The 21,079-nt window shown below is 36.8% G+C and overlaps 1 protein-coding gene across 2 annotated transcripts in view; it reads right to left on the minus strand.

Moving 5' to 3' along the window:
• Positions 1–2,701: 2,701 nt before the first annotated feature.
• LOC139765122 (uncharacterized) overlaps positions 2,702–21,079 on the minus strand; it is an 804,219-nt gene continuing 785,841 nt past the window's right edge. For both annotated transcript variants that reach the window (XM_071692312.1, XM_071692311.1), the window contains 2 exons: positions 19,823–20,046; positions 2,702–18,618 (listed from right to left, as the gene is read on the minus strand). In XM_071692312.1, coding sequence (XP_071548413.1) covers positions 18,522–18,618; positions 19,823–20,046 — 321 coding nt within the window. In that variant the 3' untranslated portion in view covers positions 2,702–18,521. The remainder of the gene's footprint in view (positions 18,619–19,822; positions 20,047–21,079) is intronic.

The following is a 21,079-nucleotide window of genomic DNA, read 5'->3' on the forward strand; positions in this document are numbered from 1 at the left end:
CTAAGAAATATTCCCTTGGCTACTTATACAGTATAATTTGCTGTGGATGTATTTATCTTTTATCTTTGTTGCTGCCATGTCACTTGCTACTGACAACTATTCCCACGACTGCCGTGCCCCTACATTTTTATTGCACAGTAATCATTTTGGCACAAGAACTAATATGCATGCACCATGAATAGATTTTTTTTTTTTTCAAACTATTCGCCATTTCCCGCATTAGCGAGGTAGCGTTAAGAACAGAGGACTGGGCCTTTTTCGGAATATCCTCACCTGGCCCCCTCTGTTCCTTCTTTTGGAAAATTAAAAAAAAAAAAAAAAAAACGACCATCATGGAGAAAAGGAGAACAGGCTGGGGAAAAGAATGAGTTGAATTAGGGCTCCTTGGGTGACTATAGACTAGACTTAAAGATGGAAAGCTTAAAGGAAGAAAGAAAGACAAACAAAGAAAAAGGATTTCACAGCCCTCACATCGCAAAAGCATGAATAACCTGGTTAATGGTCAGTTCTTAGATAGTCTGTCTACCCTACTGAAACTAGAGAAAACACCTGGTCCAGATTGTAAAACAAATGGCGTGTAAATGATGAGACTGGCCCTATTTTCAACATTATTGGAAATGTGTTTATATCCAATGGAAGGAAAATTTGTGCAGAGTGCATTCTCTCAAAAACATGCTTCAGTTCACAAAAGCAGGATGAAAATAAAGTGGCTACAGGCCTTAGGCAGAAGATGATGGACAGTAATCTGAGTCTTTATATTATTCATAATCAGTTATCCAGAGCAACATGAACAAAGGGATAGAGAGAAGCAGGGTTATACGTAGTTGTACTGGGGTGTTGACTAAAGGCTGAAAAGAGCGTGAAATGTTCAAGATATATATATATATGTACGGTGATACTAATTAAGATGAAATACTAAGACAAGAAATTATCATAACTGCCACGTGCTGCTTATGAAGTGAAATATCAGCTAGAGCAAAGCCAGCAGACGAAGTCAGTGATGGTCTTTGATGTGGATAAGTAAAAGGAAAGTATAGCATAAGAAGGAATATACAAGCTTAAGAAAATAATAGCTAAATGATGTGATGGAGTTGCTAAATACAAGTTTGGAGATAAAAGCTTGGAGAATTGGTATAATCAAGGAGCATAAGACCACAGGATTACCTCTTTTGATATGCAGATATATAGCCTGGAGGTGATAAATTTATGTGAGAAACTTACCAAAGATGATTTCATGGGGTATTCTTAAGTAATAGAACTGGAAGGAGCAAGATGCAGGAGTAGAGGCAAAATCTTTGGAGCCCAGGAAAAGGGAGATGAAATTTAGAGAAATAAAGTACTTGATCAAATAACAGAAAACATGTTATAAACAAAAACTTTATTGGGATAATCATTTGTTGACATCTTTCCTGTCATGTGGGTTTCCCATCCCCTCCTTAAGGGAGACTGAATATCCATACCCATTCCTGGAGTCCAGATGCACCAAATGAGGCCACAGCAAGAAGCAACTCTCCCAACAAAATTGGGAGAACCAACCGGCAGTGTTTCAAGACCACAACGTAAACATAATGAATACAGATGCGGTTGAAATGGTAATAATCGGTAAACATACAGAATTCGATCAGATTGGAAGGGACAATAAAGAAAATCTGCAAGGGGATTTAAGTCTCTTAATGAGGATGACAGTAAGTTCCAAAAATTAACAGTGGATGTCTAATTATGCAGTACATAGAGGGAAGACTAACTGTAAGAAAGACAACATATTGATGCTGATAATTTTCAACCCTTCTCACAGTTACACTGATCCATTACAATCATACTACAAAAAGTAACGAAGGATCAATCAGAATGATTAAGGAAGAGGTAAGAACATTTCATTTCCTAGAGATGGTAAACTACTGATAACGAAGGACTTCAGCTACACAGAAAAATACAGAAAACTTAGGTTCACATGGAAAGAGATTCAAGGAGACACAGGTTCCTTGAGTGTATACCAAAAACATTTCCTCTATCAGCATATCACCGAGTATACTAAAGCCATTAGCATTCTCGATATAGGGAGGTCACCCATGGTGTGCCTGAGGGATTTGAGTCTTTTGATCATCTGACTCTTATTTTTGATCCATGTAAATAACTAGCTAAATGGACACAGCAATAATGTAAGGTCAAGAAAGCAGGAAGGATTGAAGAGGATAGTATTAACATGCAAGGGGACCAGAGATGATCTGATTGATATATGGTTGATAAAATTCAGCCAAATTAAGCTCAAAGTAATGAGGAAGGAACACAGTAAATGTTGGCCTCAGTAAAATGGAAGAAGGCCTCAAATAATTTTCTGACAGGAAATACACCAGAGGAATGTGTGAGAAACTTGTCTGAACTTTTACCAGAGCTTCACATAGGAGACTCTCACGGAGACAAACTGTCTGTGAGCAAAACTCAAAGCATTTAAGTACAGGGACAACAAAATGTATGATAAGATATTCACAACATAGACATAAATTTGAATACACTTTCAGGTCTGGTCATTGTACTGAATGAGCAACAAAGATTTCTTAAGGAGGTCCAGAGGAGAGTAACAAAGATGTTACCTGAAATAAGAGAGAGGGGTTGCAAGGAGACTTTAATTTGCCCACCATGAAAGAGAGGAAAGTAAGGACTTGATCACATTCTTTAGGTTTAAACATAAATATTTCCAAAGTAATACTGCTATTTATTTTCTTAAGATACAATCACTGGAGTGTACAACACACAAGGTATCCAAAACACTATTTAGATTGTAATTTTTGGCTATTCACAACTATTTGTACTTCACATGCTACGAAAATATTTCTATTATGAAAGTATACACCACAATTTTTTTCACAAAATGATAAAGATATACATATTGCTTTTCTTGGAACTATAAACTTTAAACTATCATAATCTTGACAAGCCATTAAGATTTAATTAGGCTTCTCCCCAGTGCACCTTAAAATGACATAATTCCATTATGCAGTAACAAAATTTTATATTATCTAATATTTTGACTGTGGCAGCTCTAACATCCATTATACTGTACACTCTGTGTACAGGAGACTTTCAAATACTCTAAATATATATCTCCATTACTTTGTTACTGAGATCAACCAGAACATACTTTTCTGAGTAAAATATCCCACATAATGTAGTGAAATGCTATTTGGGTGTGTTATGCACCCTCTAACTTATGCTGCTTCACTGCCAAGCATATTAGGTACACTATGGATACTGTCAAGCATGTGTGGTGACATTCACGTATTTCTGGAACTGGTATTGTCACAAATAAATAAGATTCCAAAGGTTTTCCTCACTAATATCTGTTATTTTGAGTGTCAGTACTGCTTCACAAATAATTATGTAATAAGTGGATACTATTTTCATACATGCCTCCTGGACATCTCTCCACTTAGATCCTTAGACTGACCAGTGTACAGAAAACATTAGGCTGTATTGTCTAGTAACTATGCTTGGAATGCCATTACCTTTCACCTCAAGGCAAAGGTGAGAAAATCATGAATATTCAATGTACAAACCCTAGCCGCAGAGCTCACACAGTGAAATATCCTAACAAATACATATCAGCCATAGTGAATGGGTTGATCACTTAAATATTTAAGAAGTCTAGATACATTTTTAAAAATTTCTACAACAGCATGAAATATATGTAGTGCAATCATGAGACTTCTCTGTAATCTGATTTTTCTTTTTTATCTTACTGGGGAGATCCCTTTCAAAAGTGGAGAATTAACATTTTCTCAGTATCATTAGGAAATGCACCTATGGTATAAGCACTCTGATTATGGAGTGTCTTCATCATTCTATTACTTGCTACATTTTAAAGGTAAATCTATTTTGTAGTTTTTATAGATAAGTCCGCCTAAATTCTGTTTGAAACTTAAAAACAACTACAAACTATTATATGATCTACATAACATCTCAGATAAAAGTACTACAAATTTACATGTACCAATGAATCTGCAATCAAAACAAGAAAATAATCAAGTAAACATGTGCAAAATGTCAATGGAAATTTAGTTCAACAAAGTTTTTAATAAAATACCTAAGAATTTGTAAAATATCATGGGATTACATATCCAACCGATCATATACACTGACTATCACAGTAATTTTAGGTCTGTAAATGTTTCAATTCTATACAGGTAGAATATCAAAAATACATTAATCTTTGGGACCAAGTAACATTTGGATTTTGGAATTTTAAGAATACAGAAATATATGAGGTCACAGATTATGGTCTGAACATATCAAAACCTTTGGTGTTTTGTATACCTCATGCAAGTTTGAATGTCTTTTGTCTGTAATATATGTAAATATACACTATACACAAACATATAATCTTTTTCATGTTTGGTTGTCATTTCTCACTCAGTGTGGTAGTACTAGAAGCAAATGAAGTTTGTCCTCATTTGCCTACATCCACAGTTTAGCTATAAAGTATAATACACTAATGCACAAAAATCAGAACCCCCAGTGCACAATCAAACCCCACAGACCTTTCCTTGGTTTCCCTTGACCACTTCAGGTACCCAGGTTCAGCCCACTGACAGTTTGTCAATCCCTGTACAACAAATTGCTCCAATCTGCTTTATCCTAGAAATGCCTCACACCCTCCTGCATATTCAAGCCCCTGTCTGTCCAAACATCTTTCACTCCATTCTTCCATTCATCTTATTTATCCCTTATCCTCGTTCCCTCCACTTCTGACCTGCATATTCTCTTAGTCAGTTTCTCCATATGTCAAAATCAATTCTGCACACCCTCTTCAACTCTCTCAACCATTTTCTTCTTACTACATCACCTCTTTCTTATCCTGTCGTTTCTAACTCAATCAATCTTCCTCATATCAAATGCTGTTCTCAAGCATTTCCTTTCCAAAACATCCATCCTCTTCTGGACCATTCCATTTAGAGCCCATGCTTCACATTTGCAGAGCATTGTAGGGACCTCTATACTATCAAACATACCCATCTTGACCCTCACAGACAGTGACTTCTCTTTCCAAACACTCTCAATGTTCCTAAAATCTTAGTCCCCTTACCCACCCTGTGGCTTACTTCTGCTTCCATGTTTCTATCCATTGTCATGTCCAATTCCCAGGTATATAAACATTCCAATTCCTCTCCACTCAAATTCCAATAAACCAGTCTCTCTCCCAAGCCAAACTCAATAATAGCAACAATAGTGGATAGCATTCATGACTGTGATGCATTCATGGGCCCTCCAGGGTTGAGCACACAGGTTGTAATCCTGGTTGCAGCAGTCGGTCCTAAGTCAACCCAGCTGTTCGTTCACTCTAAGGGGTTGGTCGATAAGTTGGGTACCTGGCTCAGGCTAGGATATATATAAACAGCAATAATTGGATGGCTTTGATTTGGGCCTCAATTAACTGTGCTATCTTAGCTAAAAAAAAAAAAAAAGAAAAAAAAAGTGATCCCCTTTCAAATACTCTTCAAATCTCAGACATCAGGTTCTCAAGTTTCTCATGAGAGGCTGTCACCAGAGCTGTATCATCTGCTAAAAACACATCACTTGCTTCTGAGGCACAAACAAACTGTAGACCTATCCTTGTTTTTCAGAACCTTACAATTATCTCCCTCACCACTTCATCCATAAACAGGTTCAACAGTCATTCTGACATCACCCGCCATTGCTGCACATACAACTGGAATCAATCACCCTCCTCTCTTTCTATTCCATACTTTCAAATAATCGCTAGATAAAAACTCCTCACTGCTTCTAGTAGCTTTCCTCCCACACCATACATTCACTTCATATTTAATAAATATCTATTGAGCTTGTTCACAGACAGCTTATATTCAAGCTGGCAGGAATCTTGAAGGTGATGGACCATGGCTATTCAAAAACTACAGACCATACATATATGGATTATCAACATTATAACTGTCCTCTTCTGTTAAAGCAATGATATCATTGATGGTAGTGGAAGGTTCTTAGGTTAATCTTAGATTGTCTTCTTTAAATCAGGACTCTATAAAAATAAGCTGCACTTCACTATTAATCATATTTTTCCCCTTTATTGGTGTTACCAGGCTCCACCTGTATAAGGTTACACACGTGAAAATTCAACTTCAGAATTGTAGCATCATCATAAGACAAAGGAATACAATCTTGTCAAGCAAATTCTCACTCCAAAGAAGTCCATCTTTTTTTCTTGCTGATGATTGCAGTGCAACCCTGAAGGTGCAAGAGTCCTGTATACAGGATCTTGGGTCATGAAAAAAACATCTCTATGAATCAAATTTTTCTAGTTGTATGGAAAAATATTTTACTCAGAAAAATTGATACTCAGTAGGATCATTTGGGAAGTGAGTCAGCTGTTGTTCGCTGATGATACAGCGCTGGTGGCTGATTCAAGTGAGAAACTGCAGAGGCTGGTGAATGAGTTTGGTAAAGTGTTTGAAAGAAGAAAGCTGAGAGTAAATGTGAATAAGAGCAAGGTACAGTAGGGTTGAGGGAGAAAAGTTTGAATGGAGAAAAACTGGAGGAAGTGAAGTGTTTTAGATGGAACCATGGAAGCAGAAGTGAGTCATAGGGTGGGGGAGGAGGTGACGGTTCTGGGAGCGTTGAATAATGTGTGGAAGGCGAGAACATTATCTCGGAAAGCAAAAATGGGTATGTTTGAAGGAATAGTGGTTCCAACAATGTTATATGGTTGCAAGGCATGGGCTGTAGATAGAGTTGTGCGGAGGAGGGTGGACGTGTTGGAAATGAGATGTTTGATCAAACCACCTCACACCATATATATATATATATGGTGTGAGGTGGTTTGATCGAGTAAGTAATGAAAGGGTAAGAGAGATGTGTGGTAATAAAGAGAGTGTAGTTGAGAGAGCAGAAGAGGGTGTATTGAAATGGTATGGTCACATGGAGAGAATAAGTGAGGAAAGACTGACAAAGAGGATATATTTGTCGGAGGTGGAGGGAACGAGAAGTGGGAGACCAAATTGGAGGTGGAAGGATGGAGTGAAAAAGACTTTGAGCAATTGGGGCCTGAACATGCAGGAGGGTGAAAGGCATGCAAGGAATAGAGTGAATGGAACGATTTGGTATACCGGGGTCGTGTTGTCAATGGATTGAAACAGGGAATGTGAAGTGTCTGGGGTAAACCATGGAAAGTTTTGTGGGGCCTAGATGTGGAAAGGGAGCTGTGGTTTTGGTGCATTACACATGAGAGCTAGAGACTGAGTGTGAATGAATGTGGCATTTGTTGTCTTTTCCTAGCACTACCTTGTGCGTGTGCAGGGGAGGGGGTGCCATTTCAAGTGTGGTGGGGTGGTGATGGGAATGGCTGAGGGCAGCAAGTACGAATATGTACATGTGTATATATGTATTTGTGTGTATGTATATGTATGTATATGTTGAAATGTACAGGTATGTATATGTGCATGTGTGGGCGTGTATGTATACACGTGTATGTAGGTGGGTTGGGCCATTCTTTTGTCTGTTTCCTTGCGCTACCTCGCTAACATGGGAGAAAGCGACACAGTATAATAGAATAAATAGAATACATTCATTCAAGAATGGAGGAATGTAGAATTTGATATCTTAGCACAAAATGGAAGATCCAAGGTCTATTAAGAGCAAGTACGAAAGAAAGAAAATATATACATATATGTAAATGGTTTCAGTGCATTTTACGTACAAACTTGTGAACTGATGAGAGCAAATGAGGCCATTTCTTGATTTGTTGTTTCTGGTGATACATGTATCATTATCATCATTATTTGCTATTATTCTTATTATGCTTTTCATTATTAACATTATCATTTATTTAATTATTATTACTATTAACATCATTATTACAATCATGTAACCCCGGAACCCGTTCTAAGGACTTGCGCTGCTTCAAAGTTGTGCTTCAGTCAGTAAAAGGCACTGATGGACTCCTTTGAAGTTGGAAGTTCCTTAACAAGACTGTACTCCTTTTTCAGACATCAAGGACTTCCTGAATAATAGACTTTTTTACCAAATATGTAGCTATGTTATGTAATGCTTATGAGACACCCAGTTGTGGCATACAATAAAAAAATTTCTGCAGTTAAAGCTTCCCATTCAAATTCACAGAAGGAAGTAACATAAAGCTGCATTACCCAACTGCATTTCAATTTTCATTCAATTACAAAATAATTTTTCTGAATGTTCAAAAGAAGCAAAAATTCCATGACCATTGTTCATATAGGTGAAAATACCTCTTCAGAAATCAATTGGAATATCCTCATGTATCTGACCTAAATATGGATGATGATCTTTTAGCTAGGAATGATTTCCCTAACATAAATACATAACTGGAAACAATTCACAATAATCCGATCAAATACATATTACATCACTGTTAAATTCCTATTAATATTTGCCAAAGGCAAAGACACTAGTTATACTTTAGTTTAGGACAATCTCCAGTTCAAATATCCACAGTCTAAAAACAAGCAAAATTCCATCAACTGCATAACTAAGATTCCTGCCAAAATGGCATATATGTTTCTGAAGGCCAATGCTTCATTTTCCATACATTACCAATGCCCAGGTCAATGGTTTATCACTACTCTTCCAATATGAATCTGGGACAGCAGTGCTTTGTAATTTTCTCACTATTCAGTATGGTCTTTGCGCTCATTTTAATGTTGTCCAACAAACATCCAATTTAGTACAGTGATGTAAAGAGGAAGACTGTTAAGTTTGCCACTTTGCAGAAAGTTGAAATTCTACAGAAATTAGATACAGGCCAGTTGGTCTTTGACTTGAGAGGTTTTCATTTGGGGATAAAATTGGGAGATTGATACATGCATCCATGGAACAGAAGCTTTTCAACCCTTGCAAGAAACAATGTGTTCATTACGTATCATGAAGCAACTGACTCTTGAAAAAAATGTTTTCGATAGCTTCAAAGAAATTTACACAACCATGAACAGGAACTCTAAGCCTTTTACCAAGACCATTTCATGCACACGGCGTTCCTGAGTAACAGCTATACTTTGAAAACCTCCGTACACATCAACACCAGCTCCTAAGATGGATGAAATGCAAGATCTGCCTAAAACTTTCCCAGTTTCCTTAATTCTAGCTGTGCTTGACACTGCCCTGAGCATTTCATCATCTTTATAATCAAATCTTTTTACCTTAGTCCATATTCCACAAGTTAGAAATGGAGACAAGGAAGAATTTTGGGGTTACAACAATAAATAAATGTTTTTAAACATTTTGCTAAGTTTCATATGTATACTTACAGCATTTAAAAATCAATATGGGTATAAAAGACCATTGCAGTTAAACTCACAAAAAGAATGGACCTTAATCTGGACCAACCAGAGAGATTGGCATCAACGGTATTATCTGAAAAAATCTATAATTCAAGCACTGCTTGGTCACAAGGAAATTGGATTGGAGATCTTCCTGTATATAAATCTTAATAAATACTTTAATCAAAGGTAATTATCTATGAATAATCAAAGTATGAATGAAAGCAAAAATTTGTTTATAAATAAATGCATAAAACTAATGTCTTCAATTACAATAAGCACGTTCAGTACCTATAAAATACAAATAATAAGTATTTTGTCAAAAACAGTTGTTATTTGATAGCAAAAAGAAAATATAAAAAAGGGGTTCTGAATCTTCGGACCTTTCAGTCTATACAGTACATTTTACTGATAAAATCACAGCTTTAAGTTATCCTGTCTAGCAACATTTGGAATAAGATTAATTGAATTACCTTCCATACAGCTCATGACAATGGTTTTCATCACTGTTAATGATCACATATGGTAGCTAAGATGAAATATATACCAACAGTTACCACAAATACACTTCTTTCTCTCACTACCTTACCAGTTTAATATTAAAGAGGCTTTTTTCAGATGCAGCAATTATGGAGACTATTGCCATGGCCACCCCTTTGAGGGGGATCTAGCTGGGAACAGGTGTCAGAGATATAGAGAGACAAATGCAGTTACCACCAAAGAAGTGGGATAGGAAGTGCATCCTCAGCATTCTTGTCTGTGTTATGTAAAAGTACATACTGCTTAAAACCCCAAAACCAGCTTATTATGAACTTCATAGCAAGCTGAGGATATAATATCTAACAAGGAAACAGGCTTGTAGTCTGCCACAAAGTAGAGGTCTAATTCTTGTCTCTTACTTGCCTCAAAAGTCTCTCCGTTATCAGGATGACCTTAAACAAGGCATGTAACATCCAACTGAACTTGTTAAATAATAAACAAAACAATTTTGAGCGATCACGTGATCTGTGCAGAACACAAAAACACAAGACACTTTCGATTCAGAAGGAATGGGAAAGCATAATTCTCATGAAGAAAAGCTAATGTTCCAAAATACATATTCTCAATTATCAAAAGCAAAGGCTATCCAGATCTGGCAGCATATACAATGCTCCCAGTTTACAGAGCTTGAACATTTATATCTTAAAATTAATGTTAGGTGATACTAGACTTCATATATATGATGTAAACCATGTCAAACAGCACTCAAGACAGTAGATCATATACAAACTTTTCATGGAATATGGATTCTAACAACCTGTCTTGTAATAGAGGCAGCCTGACAGTACAGTTGTTCCTCAATGACCTAACAGGACAAAATAAAGGAGCACTTCACATCACCTGAATTGAATGCAAAAACTTTTACTTTCTACTAGAAAATAAAGCTACATCTATAATCAGAACTAAAACCTTCTACAACATGTACATGTATAATCATTTCCTGACCCATGAGTCATTTATATCTTCATCAAAATCCTGCAGTACCTAGGAGGCCAGCCATGTCCACTATGCAAGACCAGAAGTCATAAAGTGCAGTGATATCAGGTGTTTAACGATGTGGTGAGAGTGGAAGACATCTGAGCAGTAAGTGTTCATTGTCTTCATTGTGGTTGTTGCATCAAGTGCATGAAAGGTCCTGGGAGGTGCTGAATGTGGTTATTAAACATGAATGATGTTAAGAGTGTATATAGTATAAAGTGTGATTCATTTTTGTCCAGGAATGGTGATTTCAGATGGCTGTATGACAAGTGGTGTTTAAGATGGAGCTGGTACTGCTCCAGTTTAGAGCATGTCAGACCATCTCAGTGTGAATGTGTTTTGTAAGAGTAAAGTTTACTGGGGATGAGGGGATCAGAGTACAGGCTGCTGAAGTGTGAGGCAAGGGCAGGCATTTTATTTCAGCATGAGAGATGGTGGTTTGTTTTGGAGTGGTGTGGGTGCTAGGCATGTTGAGGTAAGATTGTATTGGAGGATCTTCATTTTACTGTGCAAGTGGAGTATCTGTGGTTGCAAGTCAGCCAATGATTGTTCTGAGTGCTATATTTGGTTATATATGCTTCTGAGAGGGTGGAATACCAAGAAGGTGAGGCATAATTTTGAGTGGAACAGATGAACTATTTGTAATGGATGTTGTAAGACTCTTTTTCTGTCAAAATTTAGTGCCAGTTAATGTTCTTGGGGTATTTAGTTCATGTATTGCTTTTGTGTTGATGTTATCGGTGTGGGGAGTGAATGTCTGGTGTTTTGTTCAATAGCAGTGTGAGCTAGATTTGTGTCTGTCTGAAGTTAAAAGAGTGCTTGCAAACTTCTGTGGAGATGGAGACATGTTCTGGGTCAGCAATTGTTCCCAGTGCTGCATGTCTGTTGTCAGGATGTTGTGAATGTGAAGTCATCTACTTGAGAGAGGAACTACATATTGAAGCTTACTGGAGGTAATGAGAAGTCACGTGGGAAGGGTCTGAAGAAAGTTGGAAAAATGTGAAAAGCAAATAACACCATTTTTCCTCACATCATCATCCTTACATGCTCAAGGTCCTAGTTAATCTCAGAAGCATCCTTATATCTAAATGTTAAAAGTAATCTGTGCAGAACAACCTGGGAAAGGTTCAAATTCTGACAAAGAGACTGAATCTGGAAGCACCTTTTGTATACATATCAGCAGATACAGTATATATCTCAACACTACTTGCTAGATCTTTCAGTTTTGATTACAAAACAGGAATCAAATTACCTCATGACCTTAGATCTTCCTCTACTAAATTCTTATAAGACTCAAACTTAACAATGACTGAATTCCACGAGACTCTCAGCAAATTACAGTACATAGCAGTGGCAATATTACCAAAGATATCTGCCATGACAAGGAGGAATATAAGTCAAGCCTAATTCTACCAAAAGCTACCACAATTACAATTATACTACATTCAATTACATGTCATGTACTTCCTTCCTAAATAAGCTGCAAAAGTTCTGCTTCCATATAACCTAATGACAACTGTACTTCACTCAGTTGGCTCAACTTCAGGTCTAATGACAGACCCAGCACACAGTCAACTAGTGTAGCTGCTGAATCCTTGTTCTAGAAAACAACTGGAGGCTGTTTAGTACAATGACATAATTTTCCAAAACTTCCATCTTCAATATACATACAGAAAGTTCCACTTTTTTTTTATCTAGTGGTGCTGCCTCAATCTATATTTAGTCAAATACATAGCTGTACACTATGCTTAGGACAAAATGATACAAATGAGAATGATTATGAATGAGCAAAAATACCTACCACATGTGTGGTCCCATTCTGTCCCAAATGATTGCCAGTAACCACAAATAAGAATCAGCAATATGCATGATATGTTCAACAATGCAAAGCTTTCCTTTTAAAGAGCCCTTAAACCTCAGAGTGTTGAAGGTGAGTCCAGCAACAGCCTCTAACAGAGACATACTTATCATAAGCCATTTCTGGTCCTGCTGCTTTCTCTCCATGTCTTCAGTCAATTGCATTTAGTTTAGCTACCTTGATTTATCACCCACAGCAGAGAAGGTAATAACAAAGATTTATTTCTCATTCTACATTGCCAAAAAGCACTTGACATTACTTCTTACAGACCCAAAATCTGGTATGATGTCAATCAGTTTCTCTCAGGACATCTTTCCACTGCTACAAGATTTGTATTAAAGTCATGAACACTTTTGGATATGACAGGAGAGGCCCTACAGATACACCTTCCAGCATGTCAGCCTACCATGTTGGTAGCATTGACAGATTAGAGGGCCATTAGCTCTCACTTTCCTCTAAATATCTCCAATGTTTTTGTAAGTAAAACTTTATCACTGAGCTCATGAGTTAGGCAAGATGTCTCTGAAGGAATCTGTATAAAAATCAATGTTTCTTTTTTTTTTCATACATTCTTGCTATGTATATCCTGCATGATTGAAGTAGTGGCAAGAACAGAGAAAGAAATGGCCTCATTCACTCACATCCACTCTCAAACTGTCATGTATAATGCAATAATGAAATGTTAAATACATTTTTTTTTTATGCAGTCTCTTTAGTATGATAGGGCCTGTGTAGAGAGTCAGTTATCTGCTGATGATAACAGTAATGATGGCATATTTGAGTGAGAAACTGCAGAAGGTGGTGACTGAGTTTGGAAGAGTGTGTGAAACAAGGAAGTTGACTTCCTTGTGAGTAAATGTATATAAAAGCAAGGTCACTTGATTTAGAGCAATGAGGGACAGGTTAGTTGGAGTGTAAGTTTCAATGGAGAAAAACATGAGGAAGTGAAGTTTCTTAGATACCTGGGAGTGGACATGGCAGCAAATGAAATCACAGAAGTGGAAGTGAATCACAGTGTGGGGAAGGAGGCGAAGGTCTGGGAACACTGAAGGATATTTAGAAAGATATCGTTATCTGGGATGGCAAAAATGGGTATGTTTGAAGGTACAGTAGTCCAAAAAATATCATACTGATGCTAGGCATGGGCTATAGATCAAGCTGTGCAAAGGAGGGTGGAAGTGTTGGAAATGAAATATTTGAGGTTATTTGATCAAGTAATAAAAGTGTAAGATGGCATGTGAAGCATCCGGTGCGAACCATGGATAGGCCATTGGGGCCTGTTTGTGGATCGGGAGCCTTGGTTTCAGTGCATTACACATGACAGCTAGCAAATGAATGAGAGCAGATGTGGCCTTTCTTCATCTGTTCCTGATGCTACCTCACTAATGCAGGAAACAGTGATCAAGTTTGAAAGAAAAAAAGCTATGCATTTTGGCAAGTAAAAGATAATTGACAGTAAGCAAGTGGGTCAAACAATGTTTAATGGCAGTGTAATCATGAGCACTGATGGTGAATTTTTATCACACAGTGGTCGGCACACTGGTCAAACAACTGTTATAAGCAGCGTATCTATAAACGATTATTATGCAATTATATGTGATTATTTCCTACATTATTTGTTTATAAGTTTCATAACAAATTTCTGAAGGGAAGCATAAAAAATATTTGAAATATAGAAAATGAACACTACATTTTGATGAATAGATGAGAAAAATGGGGGGAAATACACAGAATGGTATATGTAAGGGAGGAAAGTACGGACAGGGGTATGTGGAGACTCTTTTGCCTCGATGGGAGTTCCTGGTAGGAATGGGTATCAGTGATGTAGAAAGACAGAAAATAATAAATGGCAACTCTCCATATGAATGGTGTAATCATGCACAATAATTAAGCATTTATAACATGATTATTTCACACATTATTAGTTGAAGTTAGTTAAAACATTTCTAAAGGTAAACTGTGCTAAATTACATATCAATATAAAATAAAAAAGTACTTTGTCTTTTAGTGTGTGAAAACAATAATGGTAAGCACACCAGTCAAACAAATGTTACAAGCAGTGTAATTATGAGTGATTATCAAGTATTCTGTGATTATTTCCCATATCATTAGTTTATGAGTTAGGTATGACATTTCTGAAGAGTAGTGTGTACAATCAATGTAAAATAAAAAATATCAATTACATTTTGATGACAAGAAGATTGTAAATAATTAGCTCTCCTGGCAATGAATGGTGTAATATGAGCAATACTTAGGCATTCATAACAGAATTATTTCCCTCAATTTTAGTTGAAGATTTAGGTAAGTTGATTCTGAAGGAAACTATTTAAATGTGGCATCTATATCTCTTGATGCCTATTCACATTTTGGCAATCTTTTTCCATCCAAATGCCAGTATGGTATGATTAGTGCCTGAATATGTGGCATGATTTCTGCACTTATGTGTTAAAACTAAGTGGCTAGTTTTCTCACTTGCTGACCACAGATAATTTCTTTTTAACTCTGGTCTAATGTAAGCCTCAATCAACTAAAGAGCAAAGAACCAAAGACAATTCATTATAGCAACCCAATATGCTCAATACTCTCCAGTTTTTTAATGTTTATCATTGGGTTAAAGGTGAAAAGAACAATGGGAGCACAAAGCCAAAGGACCAACTGCTTTCCTCAGACCATATGGGTTTCTTGATATGTATTAATGATATGCCTGATCTGAACTCTTACCTATCATGTTTGAGTGTGACACCATGGTCATGAGAAAACTAAACAATGATGAAGGCATGAACTACACCAGCATCTAATCAAACTCCAAAGTTAGTCTAACAAAAGATTGATTAAATTTACCCAAGTACCTGATGGCAAAGAAATGAGGCTGGGAAATAAGCTACATGGATTATGTGACAGACATAGCAATAGACAATGTGCCTCACTTATTACAAGAGCCCCACATCTGGAGAACTGCCATAGGAGCAAACAGTCTAACAGTAAATATTAGAACTACATTTCATTTAAGTTCATGTTTAATGGAATATTCAGTAAACTGTTACAACATATATTAAAAGTGGCATATGTTTGTCAAGTCTGGTCACTAAACTTACAAGAAGCACCAAAATCTAACTATGTGAGTCAATAGAAAGGCAACTAAGACAGTTCCTGAATCATGAAAGAAGAGCTAAAGTGAGACAAAGGGCAAAATATATGCCCACCATATGCAACAAAAAATTTAGGGGCAACATGAATACAACCTTCAAGTTTCTAAATGAGATGGATGACAGTGACAGTGAACAGTTTTCGAGATGCAAGGACAGTAACATGAGGTCAAAACAAGAATATAAACTAAAACATTGTTAGATAGAACACGAAGAAGTAGTCTTATATTGTAATGGTAGTTAGAGTAGACTTAGCAATGAAACTTTGAATGCTGGCTGATCACAATTATTCAAAAAGTTATCTATCGGTAAAGAATGATCAAGGGATGGGGCCCTATACTCTCCAAATACTGCACATATATTACAAATGAGCATGATAATATCTACTCTTAGCTGAATGGCGCATTCCATAAAATGAGCTAATATGCACTTTCCATAACTACCAGCATAAGAACCTTGTGTTGTTCTGATCTAAAGTCAGCATGAAACCTTTGTAAAGTTGAAAAACAACAAGAGTACATGAGATTGCACTTTATATAAGTGGGTATTGCCAACACAGTAGCCTCTGTATACACTGCACTCTGTGTTGATGGCTATCATATTATCCTTAGTTGTGATAAGAGGCCATTAAAGTAAGTTGCATGGAAGATTTTTTCACTCGATGTTACATCCAAATAATCTTGGCAAGAAGGTGCATCAATATGTGCATCCCTGGCTTGCTGTCAGGCTCAGAAGTATAGAGCAAATACTAAAAATCTGCATTGAATTTTGAATTATATATGCATATGAAATAATACATAACAACAAAGTAATTCAGGTACAATTTACCTTATGCAGAATATTATTGCACTGTGTGCAGACAATACATCAATTACTGCTTTTAATCAAATTACCAAGCCAATTCAGAAAAAATTATGTGCATGTAAACTTCCCTCATTATTATATAATTTAGTAACACAGTTCAAATACTATAACAATTCTTTCACCAACCTGGAATAAGACACTTATCTGCTATCACACACAGAAATTCACTATCAGTTATAACTAGACTTGGCTCAAATTCATAGAACTTGAAATTCATATGTTGTAAAAAAAAATAATGTATATGTATGGACGGATAACATCACAAGGTTATGTTGGGAACTGGATTCTATCCAACAGGAGAATGACATATGACTACTGATAAGGCACCTAAAATCTACACTATAAATGAACATATCCACTCATTGGTAGAGCTATAAAATGTTATTGCTAATTCTGGGAAGCTACACTTGTCTTATTTACCCTGCACTGCACTGAATCATGTGATCATTATTTTTCCATGATGCAAAAAGATATATGACCAATTTTTCTAGGTAATGCAAAGTGATAAATGTTTAAAAGCATTTGTGATGAAACCTAATTCATTTTTCAATCATTTACTCTTAAGCATATGCTCATCTGTATAAACATAAAATGTAAAACTATATGCATATTCAGTGCCAGTAACAATCACAACACAGTGCCACTACTTACCACAGATGGCCAGGTTCCAGTACAGTATAAAACATCCCAGCTTTGTTCTACGAGACTTTCACAGCTTCAACCTCTTTACTGTTTAATAATTTTATCCATTTTTCAATAAAAAAAATAATCCTGAACACTCAATTATAAACACATTATCATAAAACTGACAACTTCATTTTGGAAAAGTTCTCCTAATTTTCAAACAGTTATTCAGTAAAAAGGCTGTCAAATTTATGCAACACATACATTGACCTAAGTGAAATCTATCAGTAAATATTTGGTCATATATACATGCTAATCATTACATTACTCTGCATCTCCAATTAGGCCATCAGTCTCTTCTAGACTAATCTATAGAAAAGAAATCTATTACTTCAATATCCACAAGTTCAAGAGCCAACTGCCCAGTCATAAGAGGGTTAGCAAATCCAGAGACTGAAATAATAGAATGACTATCTTAAGCATACTTTAGTGAGAGAGAATCTGTTTATCTAACCCACCTGCAGCACTGCATCTTCCTCCCTAGGAGACAGATTCATCACTTATCCCTGTGCAACAAAGTATTCCACTCAGTTCGCTAATGCTGTTAAAACTATCTTAATCTTCATCTTAATTCTCACAGTATGACAAATTTGTTTCAAAATTGATTAATTCTATTCAATTATACTTTGTAATTACAACATCAATTATTCCATCTTGCCAACGATGGTATATAAGCAACAGTAAGGACTAGAGAAACAAAACACTACAAGAGAGTACCTCAGGTATCTCCCAGAATGTGTCAGCATCATATGTGAGAATACTGATTAAATGATCTGTGTGAACTCAATCCAGCTAACTGAAATGCAATTCAAACATGTCACATTACTACTATCGCCTATCAAAAATTAATCAATGTGGGCAGTTGGCTCTCGGACACTGTTCCTTAAAAGGACAAGAAACTCTCAACACACAAGCACGCTCACACACACACACACACACACACACACACACACACATATATAATTATATTTGTGTGCGTGTGTGTGTGTGTGTGTGTGTGTGTGTGTGTGTGTGAATATTAACCTGAACTTACTGACAGCCTCTTTAATATTTTGTAAATACTCTGATCACTCAGAAGACAAGTTGAAAAACATTATGAGCACATCAACAATCATGGGACAACTATGCACTATACCAGAGGATAAGTATTTGCTACCCATGGAGTGATGACTGAATGGCACTTCTCTGCTGAGACTGTCTTCGCCGTAAACTCTCACGCAGGGAAGATGGGATGCTGGACAGAAATTCCCTGTGGAAAAGGTAATGCTGTTATAAAAAGTAAAAAATCATACAGTCCAACAGATTTAAGTACATTCTAAGTACATCTTATATTTTAGACTATAAAGATATAAGGGAAGATGATGTATTAATACAGTTATAAACACACTAATATTGCCTTGCATATTATCATAAGACATACTTGATGTAAAAGCTGTACTCTGAGTGAAGAATGAAGTTTTTCTCCAGGGAGAAGTCTGACATTTTGAAAGATCTCTTGATCCCTAGGGGAAAAAACCCTTTAAACCCTTGCCTGCTGATGAGGTCAACAGCCCTTCACCCTTTATTAACCATCCATTTAGAGGTGCTAGCCTAATTTGCTGTGGTGTCCACTCTGCCAGTCAGCAACCCCACACGGGGATGATGTAATCATCCTGCTGGCTGACTGATGAACAGCCTAGCTACCTCATTATTCTCAGAACATGGAAGTCACCAAGTTGGTCATTGTTAATAAGATGATTTTTCAAAGAGAGGGAAAGGAAAGGAGAGGAGAAACAATCAGATTTGCTCATAGAATAATGCCCTAGAGAGAAAAAGCTTTTCATTCTTACAAAAAAACAGTTTCCTCTCCAAGGTTGGCCTGTCCCTGCAAGATAAGAGTATACCAAAATGGAGGTGGAGAGTTGAGAGAAAGAACTCTCAAACAAGTGCAATTATAACTACAAACATACCTTATGGGTTACCTTGTTGCCCACAAGCACTCCTCTTTTTCATATATGGCATATGAGAGAGAGAGAGAGAGAGAGAGAGAGAGAGAGAGAGAGAGAGAGAGAGAGAGAGAGAGAGAGAGAGAGAGAGAGAGAGAGTTTATGAGATGGCCTTGGTTGGAGCCTCAGTTACCCATGCCATCTCATCTCAGCTATAAAAAAAAAAAAAAAAAGTCATGCTGACTGGGATGTTCACATGCAATATGGTCAACTGGAAACAATGCTCAACCCCATCCCCAACCACCACACACATACTGAACAAAATCCATGAATCCATAAATAAAGCTCCTGTCTGATGAACTATGAAGCTGGTCACCCACAAAAACACAAATAATTTCATTCATGCAATCTGATTTCTACATTTAACAAAACTGACCGGGAAAAGTATGTATTTCTTTGTGTGTCAACTACAGATACAGTATAAATCAGTCTCTTCAGATCTGTTATAGTTATGCTAGCAGCACTTACCTAAAGCTCTGCACTTTACCACTGTCTTGTGTGGGTGACATTGCTGTTCGGTCTGATCTACGACTGGCTGAATTTCTTTCAGTTAAATGAGTTTCAGACAGAGCTTGTGTTGAAAGCTGGATCTGTTGGGTTAGCTGATGAAGCTGAAGGTCCAGGGCTGTAATATCCCCTATACTGCGACTAGCTCCTTTAGTCTCAAATCGTGATTCAACTTCAGCACTGACCTGAATATAGAAAGTTACTAAATATACCAGCTTATCTTTAACCATTCAATCATGTCACTTAACCTAGCTTAGTTCATGAATCTTATTCAGAGCACACTCCTTTACAAATAAAAGAACTAATCTTAATTAAGGGCATTCATGATTTCAAACATATGCTGGTATCCCATGCCATTCATAATTTCAATGGTTTGTAACTATCTGGTTTCAAAAACTGCTAGGTATTGCAATGAATCACAGGAAGCATAGTCTATTGATGCCATTAACACATGGTGCTCGGCTATGTAGCCTGATTATTTAAAAAGTTTGTTTCATTAGTTGGTATAGTCTGAAGGGGAAAAACAAAAAATTTACATAATTAACATTTTCAGTCCTTCATGTACACTTTGTTCTTGCAGATGTTTTCTGCCCAGTTTCAAACATCTTGTAGTGGCCTTAAGTCATAAAACAATGACACGCATCATCAGCAGCAGTAATTCACCTTAGCAGATTCTAAAGCTATCAGGTGGGTGGGATGTCTCTTTTGCTTAACCATCCTGATTCTTCCACGTTAACATAGGCACACAATACTTCAAAGCATCTTTCACTCCATCTTCCACCTCTGTGTCAGTCTCCCATTGCCCCCTGTTCTCTCCACTTCTAACATATACCCTCTTAGTCAAAATCTCTCTGCTCTCCTGTCCTTGTGTCTAAACTACAGCCACACATCCTAGTCACGACTCAATCATACTTTGCTTGCTACCATACATCTCTTACACTGATAATTATAATCCTCATGCAGTCTAACTGCACCACAATTGTGTCCTCAAGCACTTCATTTCCAACATATCCTCCCTCTTTTTTTTTTGTACATTCAAGACCAAAATGTCACATCCAAACATCACGTTTTGAAACATTCGTCTGTTTCCTTGCGCTACCTTGCTAACGCGGGAGACAGCGACAAAGTATAATAAAATAAAATAATTTTTTTTTTTTTTCTGCTTTGTCGCTGTCTCCCGCGTTTGCGAGGTAGCGCAAGGAAACAGACGAAAGAAAT

This window comes from Panulirus ornatus, chromosome 52 (genome assembly GCF_036320965.1).
Source record: "Panulirus ornatus isolate Po-2019 chromosome 52, ASM3632096v1, whole genome shotgun sequence".
Classification (NCBI taxonomy): domain Eukaryota; kingdom Metazoa; phylum Arthropoda; class Malacostraca; order Decapoda; family Palinuridae; genus Panulirus; species Panulirus ornatus.